Here is a 23,977-nt window from a genome sequence, read left to right as displayed (position 1 = left end):
GTATTTGCGTGCTGTCAGCGGGCGCACAATCAGCTGGTCGGTCGAGGGCCCAAGCGATGGACTCCAGCCGATTAACTGAGGATAGGTCATCAATAGTATTCTCCCTAGAAAACCCCTTTAGGGGTTCGCTCACATTGGCGTATGGGTCCCACTTATTACACATCTATTCTTCACGAGTGTGATACATTGTGCTTAAAGCCCACTGAATTCTATTGGGCCACTCACACCTGTGTTCTTATTACGCACATGAAAAAAATGCAGCATGTCCTATTTGGCATGTAATATTATCCAAACACGCCAATTTCAGTGGGACTGGGTGGGTCTCATATATGCATGAGTGCCTTCTGACTTTTTTGCGACATATACTATAATGTTAGGGAAAAGATCAATCAAGCTTATTAATTTTAAAACCCAATCTCTGTGGATAAGCCACTGCCATATCCGTTTGGCTGTGACTTTTTCCGCTCGGCTGAACTGAGCATTCAAGGCCATCAGAAGAAATACCTGTTGACAACTATTAAATGGGGTATTGGCACCTTTAAGGAGTTGTCTGATAGTTGTACAATTTTTTATCTATGGTTGCAAATGTGTTAAAATAAATAACAAAAGCAGCGGTTCTTAGCGTCCTCTCTCAATGGCTACCAGCTGACCACTGCAGCCAATCAGAGGCCACAGCGGTCAGCTTCCTGGATCAGAGCAAGGAGAATGGCTCCTAAATGCGGTTGCCTCTCCTTGGCTGCAGTGGTCAGGGGGTATCCATTACTAGACAAAGACTAGGAGGACAGCAGAGCTTCAGAGCTGGATCGCCAGGAAGAGGACAGGTAAGTTATTTTAACACATTCACAGCTATAGTTAAAAAATCATCCAATAACCAGACAATCTGTAAGACCACCTGGGGGTCCTGTGTTCCCTGCATACAGAAGAGAGCTCATGTAGTCACACACCATTATAATTAATATGTGATGTGGGAACAGCTGAGCGCTCATGTTTGTCTGTATCCCCATAGACTTTAATGGAGAGCATGCATGTGCTGCAAGCAGGGGACAATGACTGTAACCTGCAATCTTTGAAAATAGTTAACCCTTTCCAATCCAATTTATATCCTAGTTTTCCTAGGGGGCTTACTCTTTTTCTGCCATTATAAAACGGCACTATCTGCTGGCTAAAGCCAGTACTGCATGAGGTGACACATTGGATAGGCTCCGACAGCAGAGAGGCTGGTAATATACAGTAAGAGAACCCCGACGGACGTCTTCTAACATCAGAGCTGTACAGCCTTAAATCATAATGTCTTTAGACGGCAGATTTGAAAGGGTTAAATGCCATTTCGTGGCCCCTGTACCATTTTAGGCTTGAGTGCTGATTGAAAGGAGATTCATTTTATGGAAGAAGCAGAAATTTCTTTAGTGGTACCAATTCTCATATATCCAAAGAATTCTGAGTCTAAGAGTAGCTTCATAAAGCACAACTATCGTCCGGATAATGACGTGTAAGTGACGGTTCTTCCGCGTAAACACGGCCACCAGCAGGGTGATTAGCGCAAATTTATTCGCTAGTTGATATTCGCTGTATTGCAACTCACCTGAAAATAGTCGCTGGCTGATTAATTATCATCTGGTGCAAACAGATAATCATTCGTCTTTCAACCAGTCGGTAATAACTTTGCGGCGAGATGTGCGCTCCGCGACCCCGAAAATTAACAAGTGAACAACAATGGCGCTCTGTAAAAGCAGAGTAATTCTGGTGCCAACAACTCACTTTCATGACTACTTTGAGCGACTATTCGGATGATGGTTGTCTAATGTAAACCTGAAGGTATCTTTGCACAGAGCAGCTGGGAGCTCAAAAAAGTTGTTGAAGAGTTCAAACAATAGTCATGTGTTTGCTTTACACGCAGCGCTGATTGCTCATTAGTTGTTTGCTGACATTGTTTATAGAGGAATCTCCATGCAAGTTTGTTCACAAGTTGTTTAAATATGAACAACTGTGACTTTACACTAGGTGACTTTTAATCAATCAGCAACTATTTTTGGTAAGCTACAGCCACTAATGACTTCTGGCTCGTCTCCCTGTCGGCGGCCATGATAACACTGAAAGACTATAGGTTGAATTTGCATTTTTGAGCGTTTATTCAGCCAACAGACGTATCATGTACATCTCAGACCAACACACTGAGGCCGCCTTCACAAAAGGGGCCAGGAAACCGCGCACGATTTGTGCATTGTGGCACAATTGTGTACACGCCCGTGTGAATGTGCCCGTAAGACAAATTGGAAGGAGCATGTAACAATTGGGTAGTTTTGATCATTTATTGCATCATTACCCCGCCTCTAGTCAACCCTTCTGCCACTTCTTACAAGTCAGCAAATCGTTACTATGCCCATTCACATGAAAGAATTTGCAGCAGATGAACAATGATTTTTAAGTCTGCAATAAAGATCCAATCAGAATTAATTTAATGATTTATCACTGATCATCTGTTGGCTGTGCAGTTTTATACCTTTTAGAGTACACCTTTAAATTTAGAATCGGCAAGAAGTTCAAAGTAGAACAAAGAAAGGCAAAGTGTCCAATCATGGTGGGCATCTCTCTAAAAGTAGCAAATCATAACAAAGTCTTAGTGCCGACGAATGACTACATAATATGACATGTAGATACCATGGCTAAAAATGGTCTCCGGGAAATGATTAACTCCCCCCCCCCCCCCCCGGTACAAGAACAGCTCAATCAGGTTTGTGCTGCTGTAAAGGACCATTTACACTGGATGATTATCGCTAAAACTTCACTCATCGGCGATCGTTTTAGCGATAATCGGTGCGTGTAAATGGGCGCGGGGCACCCGCATTTACGGCTCTTTTCACCTCCCCCCCCCCCCCCCCCCCGTGGAGAACATTGGATCTTAAGCCTTCACTGACCCTTGGGCTATTAGCCTGTGCTCAGTGAAGGCTTCATTATCATACATTATTGGCATTTAAGTAGTTAAGAAGCTACTTGAATACCAATTATTTTTAAAGCAAAATAATTGCTCAAAGCTGTCTTTAGAAATATTCAGATGAAGGAATATAACCCCCGCAAAGATAGCACATGTGATTGCAAAACTTGCATCTAAAGTCCGTGGTGCGAGAAAAGATAGGACCTGACTAGAGATGAGCGAGCGTACTCGGAAAAGCACCACTCGCTCGAGTAATTTGCTTTATCCGAGTATCGCTGTGCTCGTCCCTGAAGATTCGGGTGCCGGCACGGAGCGGGGAGCTGCAGGGGAGAGCGGGGAGGAACGGAGGGGAGATCTTTCTCTCCCTCTCTCCCGCCCGCTCTCCCCTGCTCCCCACTGCGACTCACCTGTCAGCCGCAGCGGCACCCGAATCTTCAGGGACGAGCACAGCGATACTCGGATAAAGCAAATTACTCGAGCGAGTAGTGCTTTTCCAAGTACGCTCGCTCATCTCTAGACCTGACCCATCTTTGGTGCGTGCTGTGCAGGAGTTTCTATAGACTCCTATGGGAGCTGGATAACACGCACCACGCAGCTCCCGATCGCGTGAGCGAGCAATTTCACAGCTACTTAAGCTCAAGACTTAATAGCTGGAAATCACCTGTTCATTTGTGTGCGCTAAAACCACCAACATTTGCACGTGAAATATGCATATCATAGAATCTATTGATTTCAAAGGGTTCGTTCACATGCACGAAATACCTGCGCGTTTCGGTTGCTTCAAACCAAACACCAAAACACCCCCGCATACTCTATTTTCCTGAGCATTTGTGCACCAAAAGTCCCCATAGAAGTCAATGATAATTCGCAAATGCATGCAAAAGACGCTTGGATATGTGTGAAGCATTGCGTAATTGTGCAAGAAAAAGAACACATCTGGAAGCAATTAGACTAATTAGCTTTTTCAATCGGTGCAGCTTTGTTTGCCGGGCACAAACTACAGTAAAATACGTGAACGCGCGCTCGAAGAAGCATTGTTCATTCCACGACTGTGCATGCGCTCATGTGAAGGGGGCCTTAATAGTAAAGCACAATTGACTTCTCTTTAAGAATACCAGCAATATCTGTGGTTTGTGAACTTCCAAATGTGGTTAACCCAAGACAACTACACATGAACACAGTAGAGGGCAAGAATAAAAACTAATGAGAAAAAGTATCAGGGTCCGCCGTAACCACCAATACTGCTTGGCAATGACCACTAAGGCCTGGATGGTGGCTACGGCTTTTAGCATTGCCTTACTAGCTCTTCGTAAATCCCCATAATATTACTGACAGATGCCAATTATGATATTGAGCAACTATACTTCACTATCTCCGCTTTCACTGCCACGATATGGAGACATGATCGCCTTCTCAAGTGTCGGCAGGAAGGCGGATCGGCGTCATTCACCAACTAACGAAGATGGCAACTGTCATCACACACAGATTTTCTTATTTTAGAGGACTGGGACTGGGGTCTTGACATAAAGTCCCTGGAGGTCGGATCCAACTGCTCATTAAGTTACACATAACTCCCTTGCCTGCAGCCAAAATCCCAGCGGGGAGGGAGTAAGGGCATGTCATGTTTCCTAGCAGACGGCGGTATGTGTGTGTATTCCCTGGCCGGGGCATCGGATACATTTATTAGGAGCTGGAGGATAAATGCTTTAGCCTATAGCACGCCCGAGCTTACAGCTGCCATAACTAATATTGCAGATGTCGGGCTCCCCGCTGATGCAAGTCCTATCATATAGCTTCCCAATATAGAATAAAGTGTGTTAGAGGTTCCCTCGCTCCCTTCCAAAAGTTGTGTCGCCTCAGGTTTAGCTTGTCAGTTGCTTTATCTATGGAATCATAGAGGACTAGTTCCAGCAATATAGAGAAAGAAAGAAAAGCGCTGGTCATCCAACGTTATAACACCAATGACCCCTCGTTACTGATACATATACACTGAATTACCAATTTATTAGAGATATGACCATTTCACGATTCCCTTATGGAAAGGAGTCCCCGGAGAGCAGCATAAAATAAAGGGAGAAGTTTTCCGTGGATCAGTTTCAGTGTGAATTCACATTAGATTGGGAAATCCACTGAGCGACTTCCAATGAGGCCCGGTCATCGGTGCTAGACTAGCCGGGGTCGGGATTTCACTGCCAACCTGGTGGGATTTCTCATCTAGTGGTGTGGAGAGTATACTGAGAATGGTGTGATTAGGGAAAACATCCAGCGAAAGGGGATCCGGTGGACAGAAACAACTTGTCACTGAAAGGGGTCAGAGGAGGATGTCAAAAATAGTTTTGATGAACAGGCGCTGCACAGTCAAGCAAATTGCAACGAAATACAACGCTAGTGCTACAACTAATGTATCCAAACGCACAACTCGTCATTCCTTTGCACGGATGGGCTGTAACAGTAGACGAGTTCCAGCATTATTATTGTCCAAGAGGAACAGAAAAGCGAGACTCCAGGGGCAAAAAAGCAAAACTAGAGCAGTCGAAAAACATAACCTGGTCAGAAGACGCCAGATCTCTGTTCCATCACGCTGCTGGGAGGTCAGAATTTGGTGCAGCAGCATGAATCGATGACCCTTTCCTGTCAGCTGGTCAGAACAGGTCAGTACCTCCATCTAATTTGCGGCAACTACATGAAGCTTCCTGTCCGCAGGGGCCGGAAAGCAGACCTTTCAAAATATGGAAACTGTGGACAACGATCACATATCACCATTGATTCGGCTTGTGGCAACCCTAGTAAGCAACGATTTTCGCTGAATAAATCTTGTCTGGCCATTAAAATCACATGGCAGCCATTCAGATGACTGGACGTCCATGTAAAACAACATGTGATTAGTTCCCACAGAACTTTTCACAAAAGTAATAAAGAGGAGTCATCTTCCCAATCACAACTTATGGCTGCGAAAGTCGGAGACTGAGGAAAACAAACCGGAGGAAGACTGATGCCTTCAAACTCTGGTGCTGGAGGAAACTCCTACGAATTCCTTGGACCACCAAGATCCCGAACAAAACAGTCCTAGACCGCACTAAATCAAAACGATTTCATTGGAGGGCAAAATTACAGGCTGCAGCAGCGTTTGTATGGATGTGACAGGTTACTACAGCCTATCACAGAGCTCAGTAATTGGTCTCGGAGCTCTGTGATTTGCTGCAGCTGCCTGTGATGTCCCATACACAGGCTGCTGCAGCCTGTAATAAATACGTCATAGGGAAGACCCGAGGTGGTGGCTCTGGATAGAGCGGGGAGCCGGGAGAGAAGAATACAAATTGGTTTGCCATTTTTAGACATGGGGAACTTGATATAATATTTGAATAGGTCGGACAAGCCCTTTAACTCCTTCCTGCTCCAAGACGTACATTTACGACCTGGAGCGTCGGGGTATGTATGCAGAGAGGCCGCGGCTATTAACCCTTTAAATGGCGCTGTCAATTCTGACAGCGGCATTTAAAGCCCCCGAACGTTGCTCGGGGGCCTCGTATGCCCCCCTCCCCCCGCAGTGAGATTGGGGGAGCCGTGCAGGTGTCATGGCTGCCGGGGGCCAAGGCTGCCTTAAGAGACTGCCTATCAAGCCATCCCCGTGGGGTGGCTTGATAGGCTGCCTGTCAGAATGCAGTATGACGTAATGCTACAGCATTACGTCATACTGCAGAAGCGATCAAAGTATCGCATATTCTAGTCCCCCAGGAGGACTTAAAAGTTAAGTTAAAAAAAGGATCAATAAAGTTTTTTATTTGTTAAAAAAAAAAAGGAATAAAGTTTGAATCACCCCCCTTTTGCCATATCTGTAATTAAAAAAAAATAAGTATTTGGTATCGCCGCATTCGTAAAAGTCCGATCTATCAAAGTAGTGCATTATTTTCCGCGCACGGTGAACGTCATCCGAAAAAATAAATAAAGAACGCCAGAAATGCACCTTTTCAGTCACCCTGTCTACCAAAAAAACTGCAATAAGAAGCGATCAAAAAGTTGTACGCATTCCAAATTAGTACTAATGGAAAATACAGAACATCCCGCAAAAAATTAGCCCTCGCTGAAATACGTCGACAGAAAAATTAAAAAGTTATTGCGTGCACAAAATGACCGCAGAAACTAATTGAAAAAAAATAAATGTCTTTGAAAAAATAAAAAGAGTAGTATAGTAAAAAAAACAAACTATACACATTTGGTATCGTAGTAATCGTACCAACCCATAGAATAAAGATATCATGTCGTTTTTGTTGCACTGTGGCGGAATGTCGTTATTTTTTCCTTTTACTCCACTTAGAATTTTTTTTTAAAGTTTTTCAGTACATTATATGGTACTTTAAATAGCACCATTGAAAACTACAACTTGTCCCGCAACAAACAAGCTCTCATACAGCAACGTCGATGGATAAATAAAGGAGTTATAATTTTTTAAAAAGGGGGATGAAAAAACGAAAATGGGGGGAAAAAAAGGGTCGCGTCATGAAGGGGTTAAAGATGACATCAATGAAGATCCATCAGCAAAGGATCCCCACCGAGTCCCTAAATACCCATTCTTATGGTGGTCTGTAGAGCACTCTTTGGCCCTACAACCATTTGCAGAATTGGTGATGTCTATAACATGAATTAAGGTGGACCTTACCTAAATATACTGTATAATATAGACGGGAAGGGACATAATGATGTAATAGTAATATAGTGATGCAACTTTTCTGGCCACTAAGGCTTTTCACATTTATTTCTGGTCCTCTAATACTCACTCTCTGAGCTCTTGCACCACTATTAATGGATAACCCATAGTACAGTTCTTGAATGGCAGGAGAGGGAAAGCACAATATCTCTTTATGGGAAGATTTTCATGTGAAACAAATGGTAAGAAACAAAACCTGCGTCTCATGAATTAGTGCATCCCTGGAGCCTTCACTGCAAGAAAACGAGGAGGACAAGTGACAATGGCTGCACAGAGTGACCTCCCCCTAATGCTGTGTGACAATGGCTGCACAGAATGACCTCCCCCTAATGCTGTGTGACAATGGCTGCACAGAATGACCTCCCCCTAATGCTGTGTGACAATGGCTGCACAGAATGACCTCCCCCTAATGCTGTGTGACAATGGCTGCACAGAGTGACCTCCCCCTAATGCTGTGTGACAATGGCTGCACAGAATGACCTCCTCCTAATGCTGTGTGACAATGGCTGCACAGAATGACCTCCCCCTAATGCTGTGTGACAATGGCTGCACAGAATGACCTCCCCCTAATGCTGTTTGACAATGGCTGCACAGAATGACCTCCCCCTAATGCTGTGTGACAATGGCTGCACAGAATGACCTCCCCCTAATGCTGTGTGACAATGGCTGCACAGAATGACCTCCCCCTAATGCTGTTTGACAATGGCTGCACAGAGTGACCTCCCCCTAATGCTGTGTGACAATGGCTGCACAGAATGACCTCCCCCTAATGCTGTGTGACAATGGCTGCACAGAATGACCTCCCCCTAATGCTGTGTGACAATGGCTGCACAGAGTGACCTCCCCCTAATGCTGTGTGACAATGGCTGCACAGAATGACCTCCCCCTAATGCTGTGTGACAATGGCTGCACAGAATGACCTCCCCCTAATGCTGTGTGACAATGGCTGCACAGAATGACCTCCCCCTAATGCTGTGTGACAATGGCTGCACAGAATGACCTCCTCCTAATGCTGTGTGACAATGGCTGCACAGAATGACCTCCTCCTAATGCTGTGTGACAATGGCTGCACAGAATGACCTCCCCCTAATGCTGTGTGACAATGGCTGCACAGAATGACCTCCCCCTAATGCTGTGTGACAATGGCTGCACAGAATGACCTCCCCCTAATGATGTGTGACAATGGCTGCACAGAATGACCTCCCCCTAATGCTGTGTGACAATGGCTGCACAGAATGACCTCCTCCTAATGCTGTGTGACAATGGCTGCACAGAATGACCTCCCCCTAATGCTGTGTGACAATGGCTGCACAGAATGACCTCCCCCTAATGCTGTGTGACAATGGCTGCACAGAATGACCTCCTCCTAATGCTGTGTGACAATGGCTGCACAGAATGACCTCCCCCTAATGCTGTGTGACAATGGCTGCACAGAACGACCTCCCCCTAATGCTGTGTATTGGACGATGTTATGCAGAATGGGAGGCTGTGATATTGGCTGCCACTACTAGTCAGTAAAGAATACTGTGATATTGTTAATGTGGCATCAGCTGATACTTCTAAATCTAAAGGCTCTCGGAGGCTCCTTGTGTGTAGTGACCTCTATTCCGGCTTGTGTAGAGCTTGTTGACCATGAGACGCCTCTACAACACAGAGAAGAGATTTCTCCCAGTTAACAAAGTCTAAGAGGGGCGCATTATTGGACAAAATGTCCGGCACCTGGGCCGTTCTGGCCAGACTATTAAGTGTTGGGACCAGTGGAACTAGGGGTGAGCGCCTCAATCCTGCCTTTGCTGTGGAGCAGCACACTGCCCCCTGCTGGTGTGATGGTCTGGGGGGCCATCGCATATGACAGTCGGTCAACCCTAGTAGTGGTATGAGGGACAATGACAGCTCAGCAATATGTTCAGGACATCCTGCAGCCACATGTGTTCCTCTCATGGCGGCTTCCAAGAAGCATTTTCCAACAGAATAATGCCCGACCGCACACACAAGGGGGTCATAGGAATGTTTCCACAACATTGTCCATGTTTGGCGGTATCACATCTTGTATCCAAGCTAGAGGCAGTACAACAGGGTACTAGAGCCTACATGCCCGCCCGTATCACATCTTGTTTTTGAGCTAGAGGTGGAACAACCGGGTACTAGAGCCTCCATGCCCACCTGGATCATATCTTATATCTAAGCTAGAGGCGGTATAACAGGGTACTAGAGTCTCGATGCCCACTCATATCACATCTTGTATCCAAGCTAGAGGTGGTACCACAGGGTACTAGAACTTCCATGCCAGCCCGTATCACATGCTACATTTGAGCTAGAGGCGGAACAACAGGGTACTAGAGCCTCCATGCCTGCCCATATCACATCTTGTATCCAAGCTAGAAGCAGTATAACGGGGTACTAGACCCCCCATGCCCACCTGTATCACATCTTGTATACAAGCTAGAGGTGGTCTAACAGGGTACAAGAGCCTCCATGCCCACCCATACCACATCTTATATCCAAGCTAGAGGCGGTACAACAGGGTACTAGAGCCTCCATGCCCCCCGTATCACATCTTGTATCCAAGCTAGTGGTGGTATAACAGGATACCAGAGCCTCCATGCCCACCCGTATCACATTTCATATCTGAGTACAAGAGCCTACTAGAGCCTCCCTACACAATAAATTCTCCTTTCGCTCTGATATTGTAATCTCTTACTTATATCAACGTTACAATCACACAGAGGAAGTTTCATTCCATTCCGACAGCTTTTTCTGGGGGGGTATGGATCTGACAATGAGTATATATAAAGCATAGTCATTGTATAATTTAGCTTAAGGCTCCATAGAAACGTCCCAAGAACTGTTATAACCCAGCTTCACACAGACGTAAGCATATTTATGTGCACATTTATGCAATGGGCATTACATTTTACACCTGTAATATGCAGGGTGAATGCATTCGTATGAATAAGCCTTTATGCAGGGGAAATAAAAAAAACGTGTGACAGTACAGAACAATGTGGGTGTTAGCATGCAGGTCACTTGGCAGGTCACCCCAGAGTTTGGGGTGTATGGACTGTGTTGTGGTGTGATCTACGCTCAACTGGTAGTTCCGAGAGGAAAGTTTGTACAAGACTGAGTAGCCGAGATGGTTGCAGTTGCCAGGGTTGATCTAAGTCATGTGTTGTACATCATACAGTCTGGATGAGATTTCAAGAAATGTCATCCACATGCTGCTGAAAAAAATCCACGGCATAAATTGATCTGCAGTCAGAGCTGCCAACCGTCCAGGAATTCATGGGCAGACCGTAAAATCAGGCACTTTTTCCAGTGTCCGTGAAAAGATATTCAATGTGTCCGTGAGTTTTTTGAGACCTGTGGTACTTAAGCAGATTATTACTATTACAGCTCACACTAAATGCTTGCAATGAGTTCATATCAGCATCTGACCTATAAACATAATTATGGTTTTCCAGTGCGTCCGTAAAAAGGTTGGCTGCCCTTGATTTTCGGGTAAGTTGCTAAAAAAAAAAAAAAGTTAGGTTGGCAAGCCCTTCCGCGGTGCGGGGTGTAAATCCACGGCATGTCTATCTATGCTGCGGATTTTCACATGAGTGGGTATAAGTTGTGGTGAATCTGAGTTAAAATCCATAATTTCGCTACATGTAGATGTTGCCTAGAGATTTAGGAGCTTTCATCCTATTGAAAAAAAAAACAAAAAAAAAAAACAACCAACAGACACCTTAAAAATGATGACGGATTGAAAGGAGAAGTGTTATACAAGTTGCAGAACTTTTCACCATTGAGTGAATCTTGCTTTGCTTGTCTGATGCCAAACTAAAGCAATCATTGTAAATACCAACCCGTACAGCAACACGCGAACCACAAAGATGTTCCAATCAGCAGTAAGAAAGCCGGCATTGTTGGCCCTCTCCGCTACGGTCAGGGTCGAGAGGCTAAAAGTCAACTGCTGTCGTTGCCGCTTCCGTTCTCCCACATGACAGCGCAGACGGGATGATGCATTCCTCCTAAGGGAGGAAGTAATATAGGCCAAAGATGAGAACAAAATGACCTGCAGCTATATTTATGCCCAGACGCCGACTATAGCGCCATGTCTAAATATTTTTGGGTGGAATGCTCATGAATTTTACCGCTCGTTTGAGTCTATGAATTTATGTGGTAAATCATGGCTGTGCAGGAGATGAAACGGTCAACTTTATTCATAAGATCTTGTTAAATCTCGGTGGGATAGTAGCAGGCCAAGTGCAAGTGTAGAGCCAAGTAAAAGAGCGTCTCCCAGAAGTGGGAAAAGATCATACAGGGTCATATCTTGATGTAGGCAAAGAAGAAAGTCGTATTTACTCAAGATAAACTGTGAAAGCTGCAGGACACGGGAGAGGAAAGCGGAGAAGAAATCAAACAAGGAAAGGTTTATATGAAGAAGCAGCTTGGCAGAGCGGACAGAAGAGGAGGAGAGCGAGAGAGGGCGAGAAGCAGACTAGAGGGGCGCGATGCACAGCGTAGAGAATAGGCACAGTGACAGGGGAGGACTATCCAAAGAGTGTCTGATAAAACCAGAAAGACAAAAAACATCACTTGAGAACCACGAAAACAAAGACACACAAAAGAGAGAAAAAGAGAGAGTGGCGAATAGAAGAGATAAAAAGAGAGAGTAATAAAGACAGAGAGAATCTGCGGCCACAAATGAGGAGACAGACGTATATAGAACGAGCGAAGAGACTGCAAATGAGAAACAGAAGGTATAAAAAGAAGCAAGAACATTGACTAAACAAAGGAACGTAGAAAATTAAAGGTAGCGAGAAGTCGTCTTTCACAGGGGGATGACAGCTACTAATCAACTCCTACCTCACTGCATGGAGATCTGCATGTGACCTCGTATGACATAAGGCCGTCCTGCCAGGTCCCTAATATAAGTACCGTGTTAACTGAGGTTTGACCAAAGCGATGTTCACCAGTGACTTTTTTGCTTTTATTTTGCTCCAAACTTTCTTAACCCGAAAAATAAAATAGGGAAATAGGTAGGTCATTTTTTTTCTCTTCCCTGAATTTATAATACTAAAGGACAACGGAAAAAAAAAAAAAAAAATTGGCAGCCCCATCATTGGATGTTACACTGTGATATCACATAAATGTCCTAGAAGCCACATGATAGGTCATCACCGTTAAGTGGGGCAACTACAACAAGTTGAAGTTTCTCCTGCAGCTCTCTGCTTTGGTTTATCCACAGGATAGGTCATGAATATGTGATAAGTGGTAGTCCCAAGGAGGAGACCTCCATCGCTGGTGGAGATGAAAGTCCCATGAGCCTCAATCTGCAAGCAGAGATGGGCAGACGTGGCAGCATCAGGGCAGAGACTGAATCAGAGGTAGCAAGTTTACTCAGCTGTTCAACTCTCAGAGATGTCAATGGAGAGAGCGGAACGCGAGCAGCCGCAGTTCTATTCACTTTCCCCCTGGACGTGGCCAGCCACTTAAGAGGGAATGTTACCACTTACCAGAATTTGGTACAATAAAACTTTACATAATGTGGGTCTACTATCTACTCCAGACATTTTCGGGGTTCCATCACATGACCCACCACCCTTGAATTTTCATTGCTTTCGCCGATGACGGCTCATGAGCTCTTGAAAAAATTTAATAGGCTTTGTTTGTGGTCAACTGATGGGCATATATAGCCCCTTGAAAAAAAAAATCATATCTGACCTGGAAAACCCCTTTAATGTACAATAAGGGACAAGGGGTCCGAGAAATGGTACCTCCACTTATCCTGTGGATATATCATTAATGTCTGAGTCAGGAAAACTCCTTTAACCCCTTGAGTGGCGGGTTTCCTACCACCCTGTCGTGCCCACCAGGGCAGGTTTTTTAAAATCGTCTAATCATTGAATTTCAACTAATTTTGCAGTTGCGTCTCAAGAGCCATAACTTTTTCATTTTTCCATTGACATGGCCATATAAGGGCTTGTTTTTTGCGGGAGGAGGTTGTGATTTTTTTAAACAGGGGGGAGGAAAAAAAGAAATGGGGAAAAAAGAAAAAAAGGGGCCATGTCATTAAGGGGTTAAATAATGTATTAACTTCCTTCTCTGGGTCATTACGACGCATGGATACCACATGTGTGATTGTATTTTTGATTTTTTTTTTTACAAAGTAAAGGGAGACAAGTGTTTTTATAATTTTTTTTATAATTTTTTTTTTTTTTTGTCCCTTTAGGGGACTTCCACAGGGACCCATCAGGACCCCTGATCACATTCCGGGGGTCCGATGGTGACAGCCCTTTACATGCTGCAGTGACAGCCCTTTACATGCTGCAGTCACATAGACTGCAGCATGTAAGGGGTTAACACAGCAGAGATCGGAGGTTTTCTCTGATCTCTGCTGTAAGAGCTGGTACCTAGCTGTCCTCTGACAGCTAACAACCAGCTCTCCCTGCCACAGAGACCATCTGCTTGCTTCCGACAAGCCGATGGTCTCTATGGCAACCTGTAAACAAACCAGGAGATTGCCGGCACATCGGCAATATCTTCTACTGGTTTTTCAAAGTCCTGAACTGCTCTGTGTGGGTCTGTGCAGGCAGAGCACACTGTCACAGCTTGTGGTATTGTGCTCTGCAGCTCCCGTAGTGATACATAGCCTGGAAATCTTCCGGGCTATGTCACTATGAGCAGTGGAGCTCGTCCCGGAAAATTTCCGGGCGTGCCACTCAAGGGGTTAACACAAGTGTTGGTTTGTCTTGATGCTTTCTTATAAAAGAGGAAGATTCTATTATTAGTAGACAACTTTAAGAAATAAAAATGAATCTGTGAACGTTTCCTCTTTTGGCAGTCTTATACGGACAGATGGTATCAATGCACATTTGTTTGTTATAAGCAATAGATATCTGGAAGTGTTTTGCTACTGTCCAAAGAGGAAACGATGAAAAAAATCAGGAACCAATTGCATTATGTCAATGAACCGTCTAAAGCAGTGTTCCCCAACTCCAGTCCTCAGGGACCGCCAACAGATCATGTTTTCAGGATTTCCTCAGTGTTGCACAGGTGATGTAATTATTGTCGGTGCCTCACACATTGCCACAGGTGTTCTTACCATAGGATATCCTGAAAACATGACCTGTTGGTGGTCCCTGAGGACTGGAGTTGGGGACCCCTGGTCTAAAGCACATGTGTCAAATTCAAGGGCCGTAGGCTGAATCTGGCTCATAACGAGGTCCGGTTGTAGAAGGACCGGCTTTCCATTCTGCCCAGAGTATGCAGCCGGCACTTGGAAGAGGCGGCACCAGCACAGGTAGTGGGCGCCATCTTGGATTCTGAGCTCGAGCACGCACTTCAACTCCGCTCTGTTCAGCAACTCACAGGTGGTGGCACCAGAGGCGTACCTTGAAGCTCCTGGGCCCCAATGCGAAATCTGTAACAGGGCCCCCAACTATAATGCTTTATTCATAGTACTGGGCTCCCTATATGGAGAGGAGAGGCCTTATGGGCCCCCTAAGGTTCCTGGGCCCGTGTGCAACCACATCCCCTGCATCCTCTATAGTTACGCCAGTGGGTGGCACAGCTCTGACAGCTTTACCCGGGCATCCTAGCCACCCTCCAAGGTAGGAAGCTCGGTACAAAAGAGGTGGAAGGGGAGAAACGCCATCATAGTGCATAGAGGCGCACAGCCACAAGGAACATTTAGGGCAATAGCAGGTAGGATCAGCACACTGGAACTTAAATCAATCCAACTTCTTTATTTCTCAGCAAAAAACATGTTAAAGCGGCGACGTTTCGACGCTCAATGAGGTCTTTTTCAAGCATGCAGAAGTACTCTTTCGTTCCTTTAATTGTTTACACTCCAGCGTCCCGAAGTCTGGGAACACTGGGTGGAGGTACGAGTCCACAATTGTCATGCACACGGGCGTCCTGAAGTCTGGGATAGCTGTATGGAGGTACTAATCTTCAAGTCTGTCCGTATATATCCATAACTCTACCTGCACTTGGAATACGGCCTATTTTTGCCATGCATTGTTGGAGTTGTTACCCACTAAAGTTATTCCAGGCCCTAACCATTCTCAGGGACCTGAGGTACTCTATTACTGTCTGCAGCTCATTTATTCTCTGCCGAGACTAATGCCGGTGCATATCGGAACGGAGGCGTCACCTATGACAACCGCAATCCCTGTTCAACCATCTATTGGGCATCCCTATTCTAGGGTTGTCCGAAAGAGGCCCAGCTCTGCTCTGGCCTTGTCTGTGTGTGTACCTCCGGGAGGGAGCCTGGTAAGTGCCAGCGTGACAAGCCAGCATCTTGTCCTCACAGCTCCTCAGCGTATGCCATGTGTCCGGGGTCACCCTACAGGACGCTGCAACCCCTTTAAGCAACACGCTTACAGAGGACTTGAGTCTGTCAGGATAGAACAGAACCCCCAAAAGGACACAGGTAGAATCAGCTGTGTTGTCAATCTGTCCTTTCACAACCCCCTAATGTGGAGCTGAGTGTCTTCTCCGGGGGGGACTTCCATTCTGTCCTATTAAACCGCTTGATAAAACAGAACTCTGCAGTGACATAGAGGAATATTTCAGGAGACTAAGACTGAAAGAGTTCTTCCATGACAAAGAGGTCACAGGGCTTTTGAGCAGCCAAACACAGAAGAACTTAGGGGCCAAGAAGAAATCTCATTGGACACCCCCTTCCTGGGTGCAATCCCACTTTGGACAAATATAGACTCCTTTACACATGTGGTGCCGTCTACTATACTGGATACGAACAAAAATTTGGGGGGCTCAAGGGCCCACTAGGGTTAAATTGTAACCAATCCCAAAACAGCCTTTGTCATAAACTGAAACTCACAATTGGGTTTCCTTAAAAAGTAACCTTTATTGATATACAGTGAAATACATTATAGTAGCAATGAATTAAAAAAAACAATCAGTCTCAATATAGTGTGAATGAGTGTAATACATGAGACAAATCCAGTCTAAGGGCTCATGCCCACGGACGGAGCGAGATACGCCCGCGGATTTACGCCGCGGGAGTACCGCTGTGGAAAACAAAAAGTCCCCACTGGTGACCGCAGAAAAACGCGCGTTTTTCCGCAGTATCCAAGAATACTAAATTAATGGAGACCTCCGCTGCTGCGAAATAGAACATGCCACGATTTTTTTCCCGCAGCGGAAATCTGCAGCAGAATCACGCATGTGGGCACTGACAGGCAGAAAAGCCATTAGGTTCAACAGAACCTAATAGCTGCGTTATTCCACTGCAGGGAATGCGGCAGAAATTCGTCTGTGGGCATTAGCCCTAAGAGAAACAAATATCAGGGTCATGACTGTAATACTTGCAAATTCTGGGAGCCACCATGCAGGAGTACACTGCTATGTACTGAAGATTTGGCAAGTGATTAGATGAACTGGATAAGCAGAAAATGGAAGCATTTAATATCAATATCAAGAGCCATCTACACCCTCAAAAACAACAAGGAGATCACCATTAAGCCTGCAGATAAAGGTGGTGCTACAGTCCTCATAAAAGAGGCAGATAGACAGCTGACGGACACCAGATACTACACCAAACTGGATCAAGACCAGGCTCAAAAATATATGAGGGAAATGAGAAGGGTCATCGGAAGCCTGTCTGGGGGCTCCACCAAAATTTTGGACCCGATACCGGAGAACCTCAGGATTACAATATTCTACATGCTTCCTAAACTACATAAAGCTGGCAACCCAGGGAGGCCAATTATCTCAGGTGTAGGAACCCTCACTGAAAGGATCTCAGGATTTGTAGAAGTGTCCTCAAACCACTGGTGAGAAATACAACCAGCTACTTGCAGGACACCACGGACCTACTGAACATACTGTCAACCAAAGGTCTCCTCCCCAAGGGCGCCATGCTGACCGCCATGGATGTGGAATCCTTATATTTCAACATCCCACACGAAGATGGACTGACCGCCTGCCAGGCACACCCCAAGGCCAATGGGTTTGCCTCTGAATCTGTGTTACAACTCACAAGATTCATCCACACACACACGGCAGTAAAATGGCATCGCAATATGCCAACCTTTTCATGGCAAAACTAGACAGTGATTTCCTGGCCTCCTGCCCGAGCAAACCATTGGCAGACATCCGCTACATTGATGACATCATAATCATCCGGACCAACTCAGAATAAGAGCTAATAAAATTCCATGGGAGATTCAATGCTTTTCACCCACTATAAACCTGACATTAAAGGGGTTGTCCCGCGGCAGCAAGTGGGGTTATACACTTCTGTATGGCCATATTAATGCACTTTGTAATGTACATTGTGCATTAATTATGAGCCATACAGAAGTTATAAAAAGTTTTATACTTACCTGCTCCGTTGCTGGCGTCCTCGTTCCCATGGAGCCGACTAATTTTCGCCCTCCGATGGCCAAATTAGCCGCGCTTGCGCAGTCCGGGTCTTCTGCTCTCTTCAATGGAGCCGCTCGTGCAGAATGCCGGCTCCGTGTAGCTCCGCCCCGTCACGTGCCGATTCCAGCCAATCAGGAGGCTGGAATCGGCAATGGACCGCACAGAAGAGCTGCGGTCCACAGAGGGAGCAGACCCCGGCGGCCATCCTCAGCAGGTAAGTATGAAGACGCCGGACCGCCGGGATTCAGGTAAGCGCTGAGCGGTTTGTTTTTTTAACCCCTGCATCGGGGTTGTCTCGCGCCGAACGGGGGGGGGGTTTAAAAAAAAAAAAAAAACCCGTTTCGGCGCGGGACAACCCCTTTAAGCTACTCGTATACAGAAATCAACTTTTTGAACACCACGATTAAAATAATAAAAAACAACTTAATACAGGCACCCCTATACCGAAAACCTATTTAAATCAGCCCACATTCCTCAGATGGGACCATTCCCATCCTAAGCACATCAAAAAGTCCATTGCTTACAGCCAGGCCATCAGATCCAACTAGATCTGCACTAGCCCAGCAGGGATGAAGGTTTATACTATCTTAAAAGAACATTTATAAATCAGGGCTACCATCCCACCTCAGTTGATGACCAAATCACCAGACCCACCAGGATACCCAGGAATCAACTACACCAATACACTGAGAAGGAAGGAAACAATCGTGTACCTCTTGTAGTGAACTACAATCCGCAGCTAGAGATACTAAGGAAAACCGCAAAGAAACTCCACCATACCCTACACAAGGATGACCGTCTGATAAGCATATTCCCGGACCCTCCGCTTCTGTGTTACACGCAACCACAGACAAGATAAAAATCCAACAAACTACGGGACTATAAGATCCCGGGGACATTCACATGTTCCATGCCCGCTGTTGTGTGCCTGATCAGGTACAGTAGATGTCCTGTGGGCGGGCCTTTATGTTGGAGAAACAGGACAAAACCTTAAAGCGAGAATGAGGTCTCACCGCCACACAATCAACCCCTTGAGTGGCACGCCCGGAAATTTTCCAGGCCGAGCTCCACTGCTCATAGCGACATAGCTCGGAAGATTTCCGGGCTATGTATCACTATGGGAGCTGCAGAGCACAATGCCACAAGCTGTGACATTGTGCTCTGCCTGCACAGACCCACAGAGAACAAAGCAAGGGCTTTGAAAAACCAGCAGAAGATATTGCCGACATGCCGGCAATCTCCTGCACTGGTTTGTTTACAGGTTGCCATAGAGACCATCGGCTTGTCAGAAGCAAGCCGATGGTCTCTGTGGCAGGGATAGCTGGTGCTTGGCTGTCAGGGGACAGCTAGGTACTAGCTCTTACAGCAGAGATCAGAGAAAACCTCCGATCTCTGCTGTGTTAACCCTTTACATGCTGCAGTCTATGTGACTGCAGCATGTAAAGGGCTGTCACTGCAGCATGTAAAGGGCTGTCACCATCGGACCCCCGGAATGTGATCAGGGGTCCTGATGGGTCCCTGTGGAAGTCCCCTAAAAGGGACAAAAGAAAAAAAAAAAGTTAAAAAATTATAAAAAAAATAATAAAAACACTTGTCTCCCTTTACTTTGTAAAAAAATCAAAAATATAATCACACATGTGGTATCCATGCGACGTAATGACCCAGAGAAGGCAGTTCATACATTATTTAACCCCTTAATGACATGGCCCCTTTTTTTCTTTTTTCCCCCATTTCTTTTTTTCCTCCCCCCTGTTTAAAAAAATCACAACTTGTCCCGCAAAAAACAAGCCCTTATATGGCTGTGTCAATGGAAAAATGAAAAAGTTATGGCTCTTGAGACGCAACTGAAAAATTAGTTGAAATTCAATGATTAGACCATTTTAAAAAACCTGCCCTGGTGGGCACGACAGGGTGGTAGGAAACCCGCCACTCAAGGGGTTAAAGAAAGAAAGACAGAATTACCTGTGGCCGACTACTTTTCTAGTCACGGACACAACATTGAACATATGAAGGTCACAATATTAAAAGGCAACTTCAAATCTCAACATCTTAGAAGAATTTGGAAGTACAAGTTTATAACCATCTTTGACACCCAAAAGAGGCAGCAACATCTCAGGTGGCTTCATGCATCATTGAAGAATATGAGATATCTACATTCCATTAAACCTGAGGAAGAACCCTATGGAGGTTCGAAAGCTTGCTGTATCATCATGTCTTTTTGATAGTCATTAAAAGGTATCATATCTACAAGATTTCATCTCAATACATTTTTCTCGTGCACAAAAAAAATAAATCAAGACGGTCTCATAGATTTCTCTTGCCTTAGTGCTCCTTCACATGAACGTGTGGTGACAGTGTATTACGCACGCGGGTTTTCATGCGCTATATGCTTTACCAATCTGCCGTAGGCTCCCATGTTGCTGCTCACATATATTGCGCGAAATACACGTGCAATAAAGATCGGAGCATATTCTATCTATGCGCGCAGATACTGCATGGCGATTGGCAGCTTGCGAACTTGCCAGGTGCCATGGGACTGTCTGATGTGGGCGGCATGCAGCAAATTATGCTCCTGTGAAGCCGCCCTACATATGTATGTATCATGTGTATTTATGCAATTGTGAAAATAAAACATGCTGTGAAACACATGTCTGAATGCCCCGATGCAAATCAATGGGGATTAAGCTGTAATTACTACGTGTGTAAAAAAATATGCACGTAATACGGAGTGCGAATACGCCCATGTAAACGGCCCTTTGAAGTAAACCATGATGTTGATGTGACCCTCGGTAAAAATGAATTTGACACCCCCGGTCTAAAGGAATCAAATGTAACAATGGGTTCCTAACACCTTATCTATAGAGCAGCGTTGTTACAGCCGTAGAAAACTCCCGGCTGACTTCCCAAGTGATGGACACACAGGAGCAGCGCCGATACGGTACATTACAGTATCAGAGGTCTGTCTTGTAATGAGCCGGCCACCCCTGTGATCATCACATCACCACAACACATTCTCATCCTCTGGAAGGAAACAATGAAGTTGCAGGAATCCATGTAGATCTTATAAACATGTAAAAATGAAACAGTATATTGGAAAATTCTATACGTTTACATTGTACAGAGAACGAGGCTGGGAAAAAAGGAGACAATACTAATGATATATATGTATAAGGCGTTGTGTTACCTCTCATGCTGTATGCAGTTGGACCACAGAACCATGGTAGCAGTAGCAGGAATAACAAGTAGATCAGGGACAATAAGTTGTAACGAAATAGGCAGGCTGTGGAAAAAAAGATAAAAGACAGTTAATTTCTCTGTATGCAACAATATGCAAGCCAAACATGTTCAACCAGCACTGCAAAACTACAACTCCCATCATGCCCTGACATCCTGGGCCTATCGAGGAGTGCTGAGAGCGGTACAGTGGTTTTGCGGAAGCCACAGGTTACTGAGCACTGGTGAAGAGTAGAGAATAAGTGGAAGCACGGACTGCAATGATAGAGTAATGCCCCATTTACATGGATCGACTCTCGTGTAAACGAGCGCACGGGCGGGTGACGTCACCGCTAGTTGTTCTCGCTTGTGCAGAATGTGTAGACAGGCAGATCACTGCTGAGAATCGCTATCTTCTTGCTCAGTGCTTCACATTCTATGTGACGTAACGAGAAGTGAGCAAACTAGCAATGATTTTCATGCAAGCTGAAAGTGAGCGACAAATGAAAAGTAAAACGAATAGTGCACGATGGCTTCGCGTTTAGACGTAACGATTATTGTGTATATGTGTTCATTTCAATGAATTTTGTGCAACAATCGTTACATTTAAATTAGCTACAGATCAGCTGATTTAAGTGATGCTCAAGGGGTATCGAAGCCTCATCAGTCAGTGAATCCAAATTATAGGCGGTGCACTGAAGAAGTCAACATTGAAACAACACAAACAACATTTTTTAGTAGTCCTTTTATTTTATTGTTCCAATGCAAGAGGTAATATCGTGTGGCAACCCCCACAAGGTTAACAATCATAAATCTGCAGTGAGTGATACTTCTCTTTTAGTAAAATATTACAAAAGTTAATTATGACAAAGCTGCATGCTTAGCGTCCGAGACCCCTTTAGTAAAACTTCATTACAATGCCTGTCTTCGGCACATATACTTCTTGCTATACACATGGCACAAATATTAAGCACACGACACGACGGCATAAAATAGAATTCAATACTTCTACAACAATATAAAATACTAGTTATTATTTGTGCTTAGTAACGCCAAGCATTATGGGGCTTTTTTGAAGTTACACTTCAGCACATATTTGAAAATTAATCGCACTCATACACATAACATGTTATCCACATCATATATTTTGTTCGTTGTATGGATTATGCTACATTTGGATGAAAAAAGAAAGATCATCTTTTACTATGGCGTCTTCTGGCCAGGACCTACAATTCCAGTATATTTGTATGTACTGTGAAGGAACCTCCTGTAGTTGCTGTGGTATCTGTTGGGAGAATATGGGGATTCCAGCATAAAAAGTAGCTTGGCAAGGCGGTTCAGGGCTACATTAGTCCCTTTCTCAAGCCTAATAGAGCGTTCATAATTGCCCGCCCCGGCTATACCCGATGCCTCTACTCCTATATTAGTAAGTTTGGATGAACGTTCCATTAGGCTTGAGAAAGGGACTAATATAGCCCCGAAACGCGTTGTCTAGCTACCTTTTTACCTTATAAGAAACAATTTTCTTTTACGTATGTCATATTGTACATTGTAGTGCTTCTAACCCCTAACTGTATGCTTGTACTGGAATAAATGACAGGAAAAGACTCCTAGATCCTGCAAGCAATCATATATCAGCTAACCTGGACTGGGGGATATGGGGGTATTCATGTCCCCCCTGTGAAGTAAGTTATTTTACCATATCCAAACGTCAGGCACATTAGTAGCGCAGGAAATCTTTTTCTCTCACACTGTTAAGACTACAGCTGGCCACGGGATTTTTCAGCCATGTTAAAGGGCCTAAAGTGCAATACAAGACATAGCCTGTGGGTACATATAGCCCCTTTTTTTTTCTAATCTCAGGAAAGCATTCAGACCTTTCCTGGACACAGTCAGGTAGAGGTGTAGTTAGTAGTGAAGGATAAACATGTTTTCGGAGACCCTGCCTTTCCCTTTCCTCTTCTGCTTGTGCACCTTTAAATGCTATGGAAGCCTTTGTGCATGAAAATACAATACATACATTTTACTAAGTCACTGCAAAAAATGATGCACTTATCTGTTTATTTGCATTGTGTTTTCCTTTTCATGCACTTAGAAAACCTCATACTTGGTTTGTAGGCTCTCCTATATTCAAGGGTTCCTAGCACTGATCAGCTGGTCTGTCTCATGAAGGAGCACAAGCTCAGCTACCTCTCTTCTCTTTCAGAGGCTGTGTAGCATTATCACGCCCACTCAATACTACACAGCTATCTCTTTCTCATTCTCTCTCTGAGTAGCTGCTGGTCGAATTCCTCCTCACTACAGATTAGAGCAGGAAACTCAACCATAGTGAATTACAGCCCTGTAAAAATGATGCACTTATCTGTTTATTTGCATTGTGTTTTCCTTTTCATGCACTTAGAAAACCTCATACTTGGTTTGTAGGCTCTCCTATATTCAAGGGTTCCTAGCACTGATCAGCTGGTCTGTCTCATGAAGGAGCACAAGCTCAGCTACCTCTCTTCTCTTTCAGAGGCTGTGTAGCATTATCACGCCCACTCAATACTACACAGCTATCTCTTTCTCATTCTCTCTCTGAGTAGCTGCTGGTCGAATTCCTCCTCACTACAGATTAGAGCAGGAAACTCAACCATAGTGAATTACAGCCCTGTGTAATAGAAGACAAAGGGTGTCCCGCAGCAGTAAGGGGTACAAAGATAGCTTTATTCCTCCATATACAGATACAAAAACGGCAAAGTTTCAGCTCA

General features: G+C 44.8%; 1 protein-coding gene across 2 annotated transcripts in view; it reads right to left on the bottom strand.

The window, feature by feature from the left end:
- Positions 1-23,977, bottom strand: part of PIEZO1 (piezo type mechanosensitive ion channel component 1 (Er blood group)) — a 192,496-nt gene that overhangs the window by 108,727 nt on the left and 59,792 nt on the right. For both annotated transcript variants that reach the window (XM_066583095.1, XM_066583096.1), the window contains exon 2: positions 21,202-21,297. In XM_066583095.1, the coding sequence (XP_066439192.1) occupies positions 21,202-21,297 (96 nt within the window). The remainder of the gene's footprint in view (positions 1-21,201; positions 21,298-23,977) is intronic.

Source organism: Eleutherodactylus coqui, chromosome 11, assembly GCF_035609145.1.
Source record: "Eleutherodactylus coqui strain aEleCoq1 chromosome 11, aEleCoq1.hap1, whole genome shotgun sequence".
Classification (NCBI taxonomy): Eukaryota; Metazoa; Chordata; class Amphibia; order Anura; family Eleutherodactylidae; genus Eleutherodactylus; species Eleutherodactylus coqui.
The sequence above is the reverse complement of the archived record's forward strand: the minus strand, read 5'-3'. Positions and strand labels throughout refer to the sequence as shown.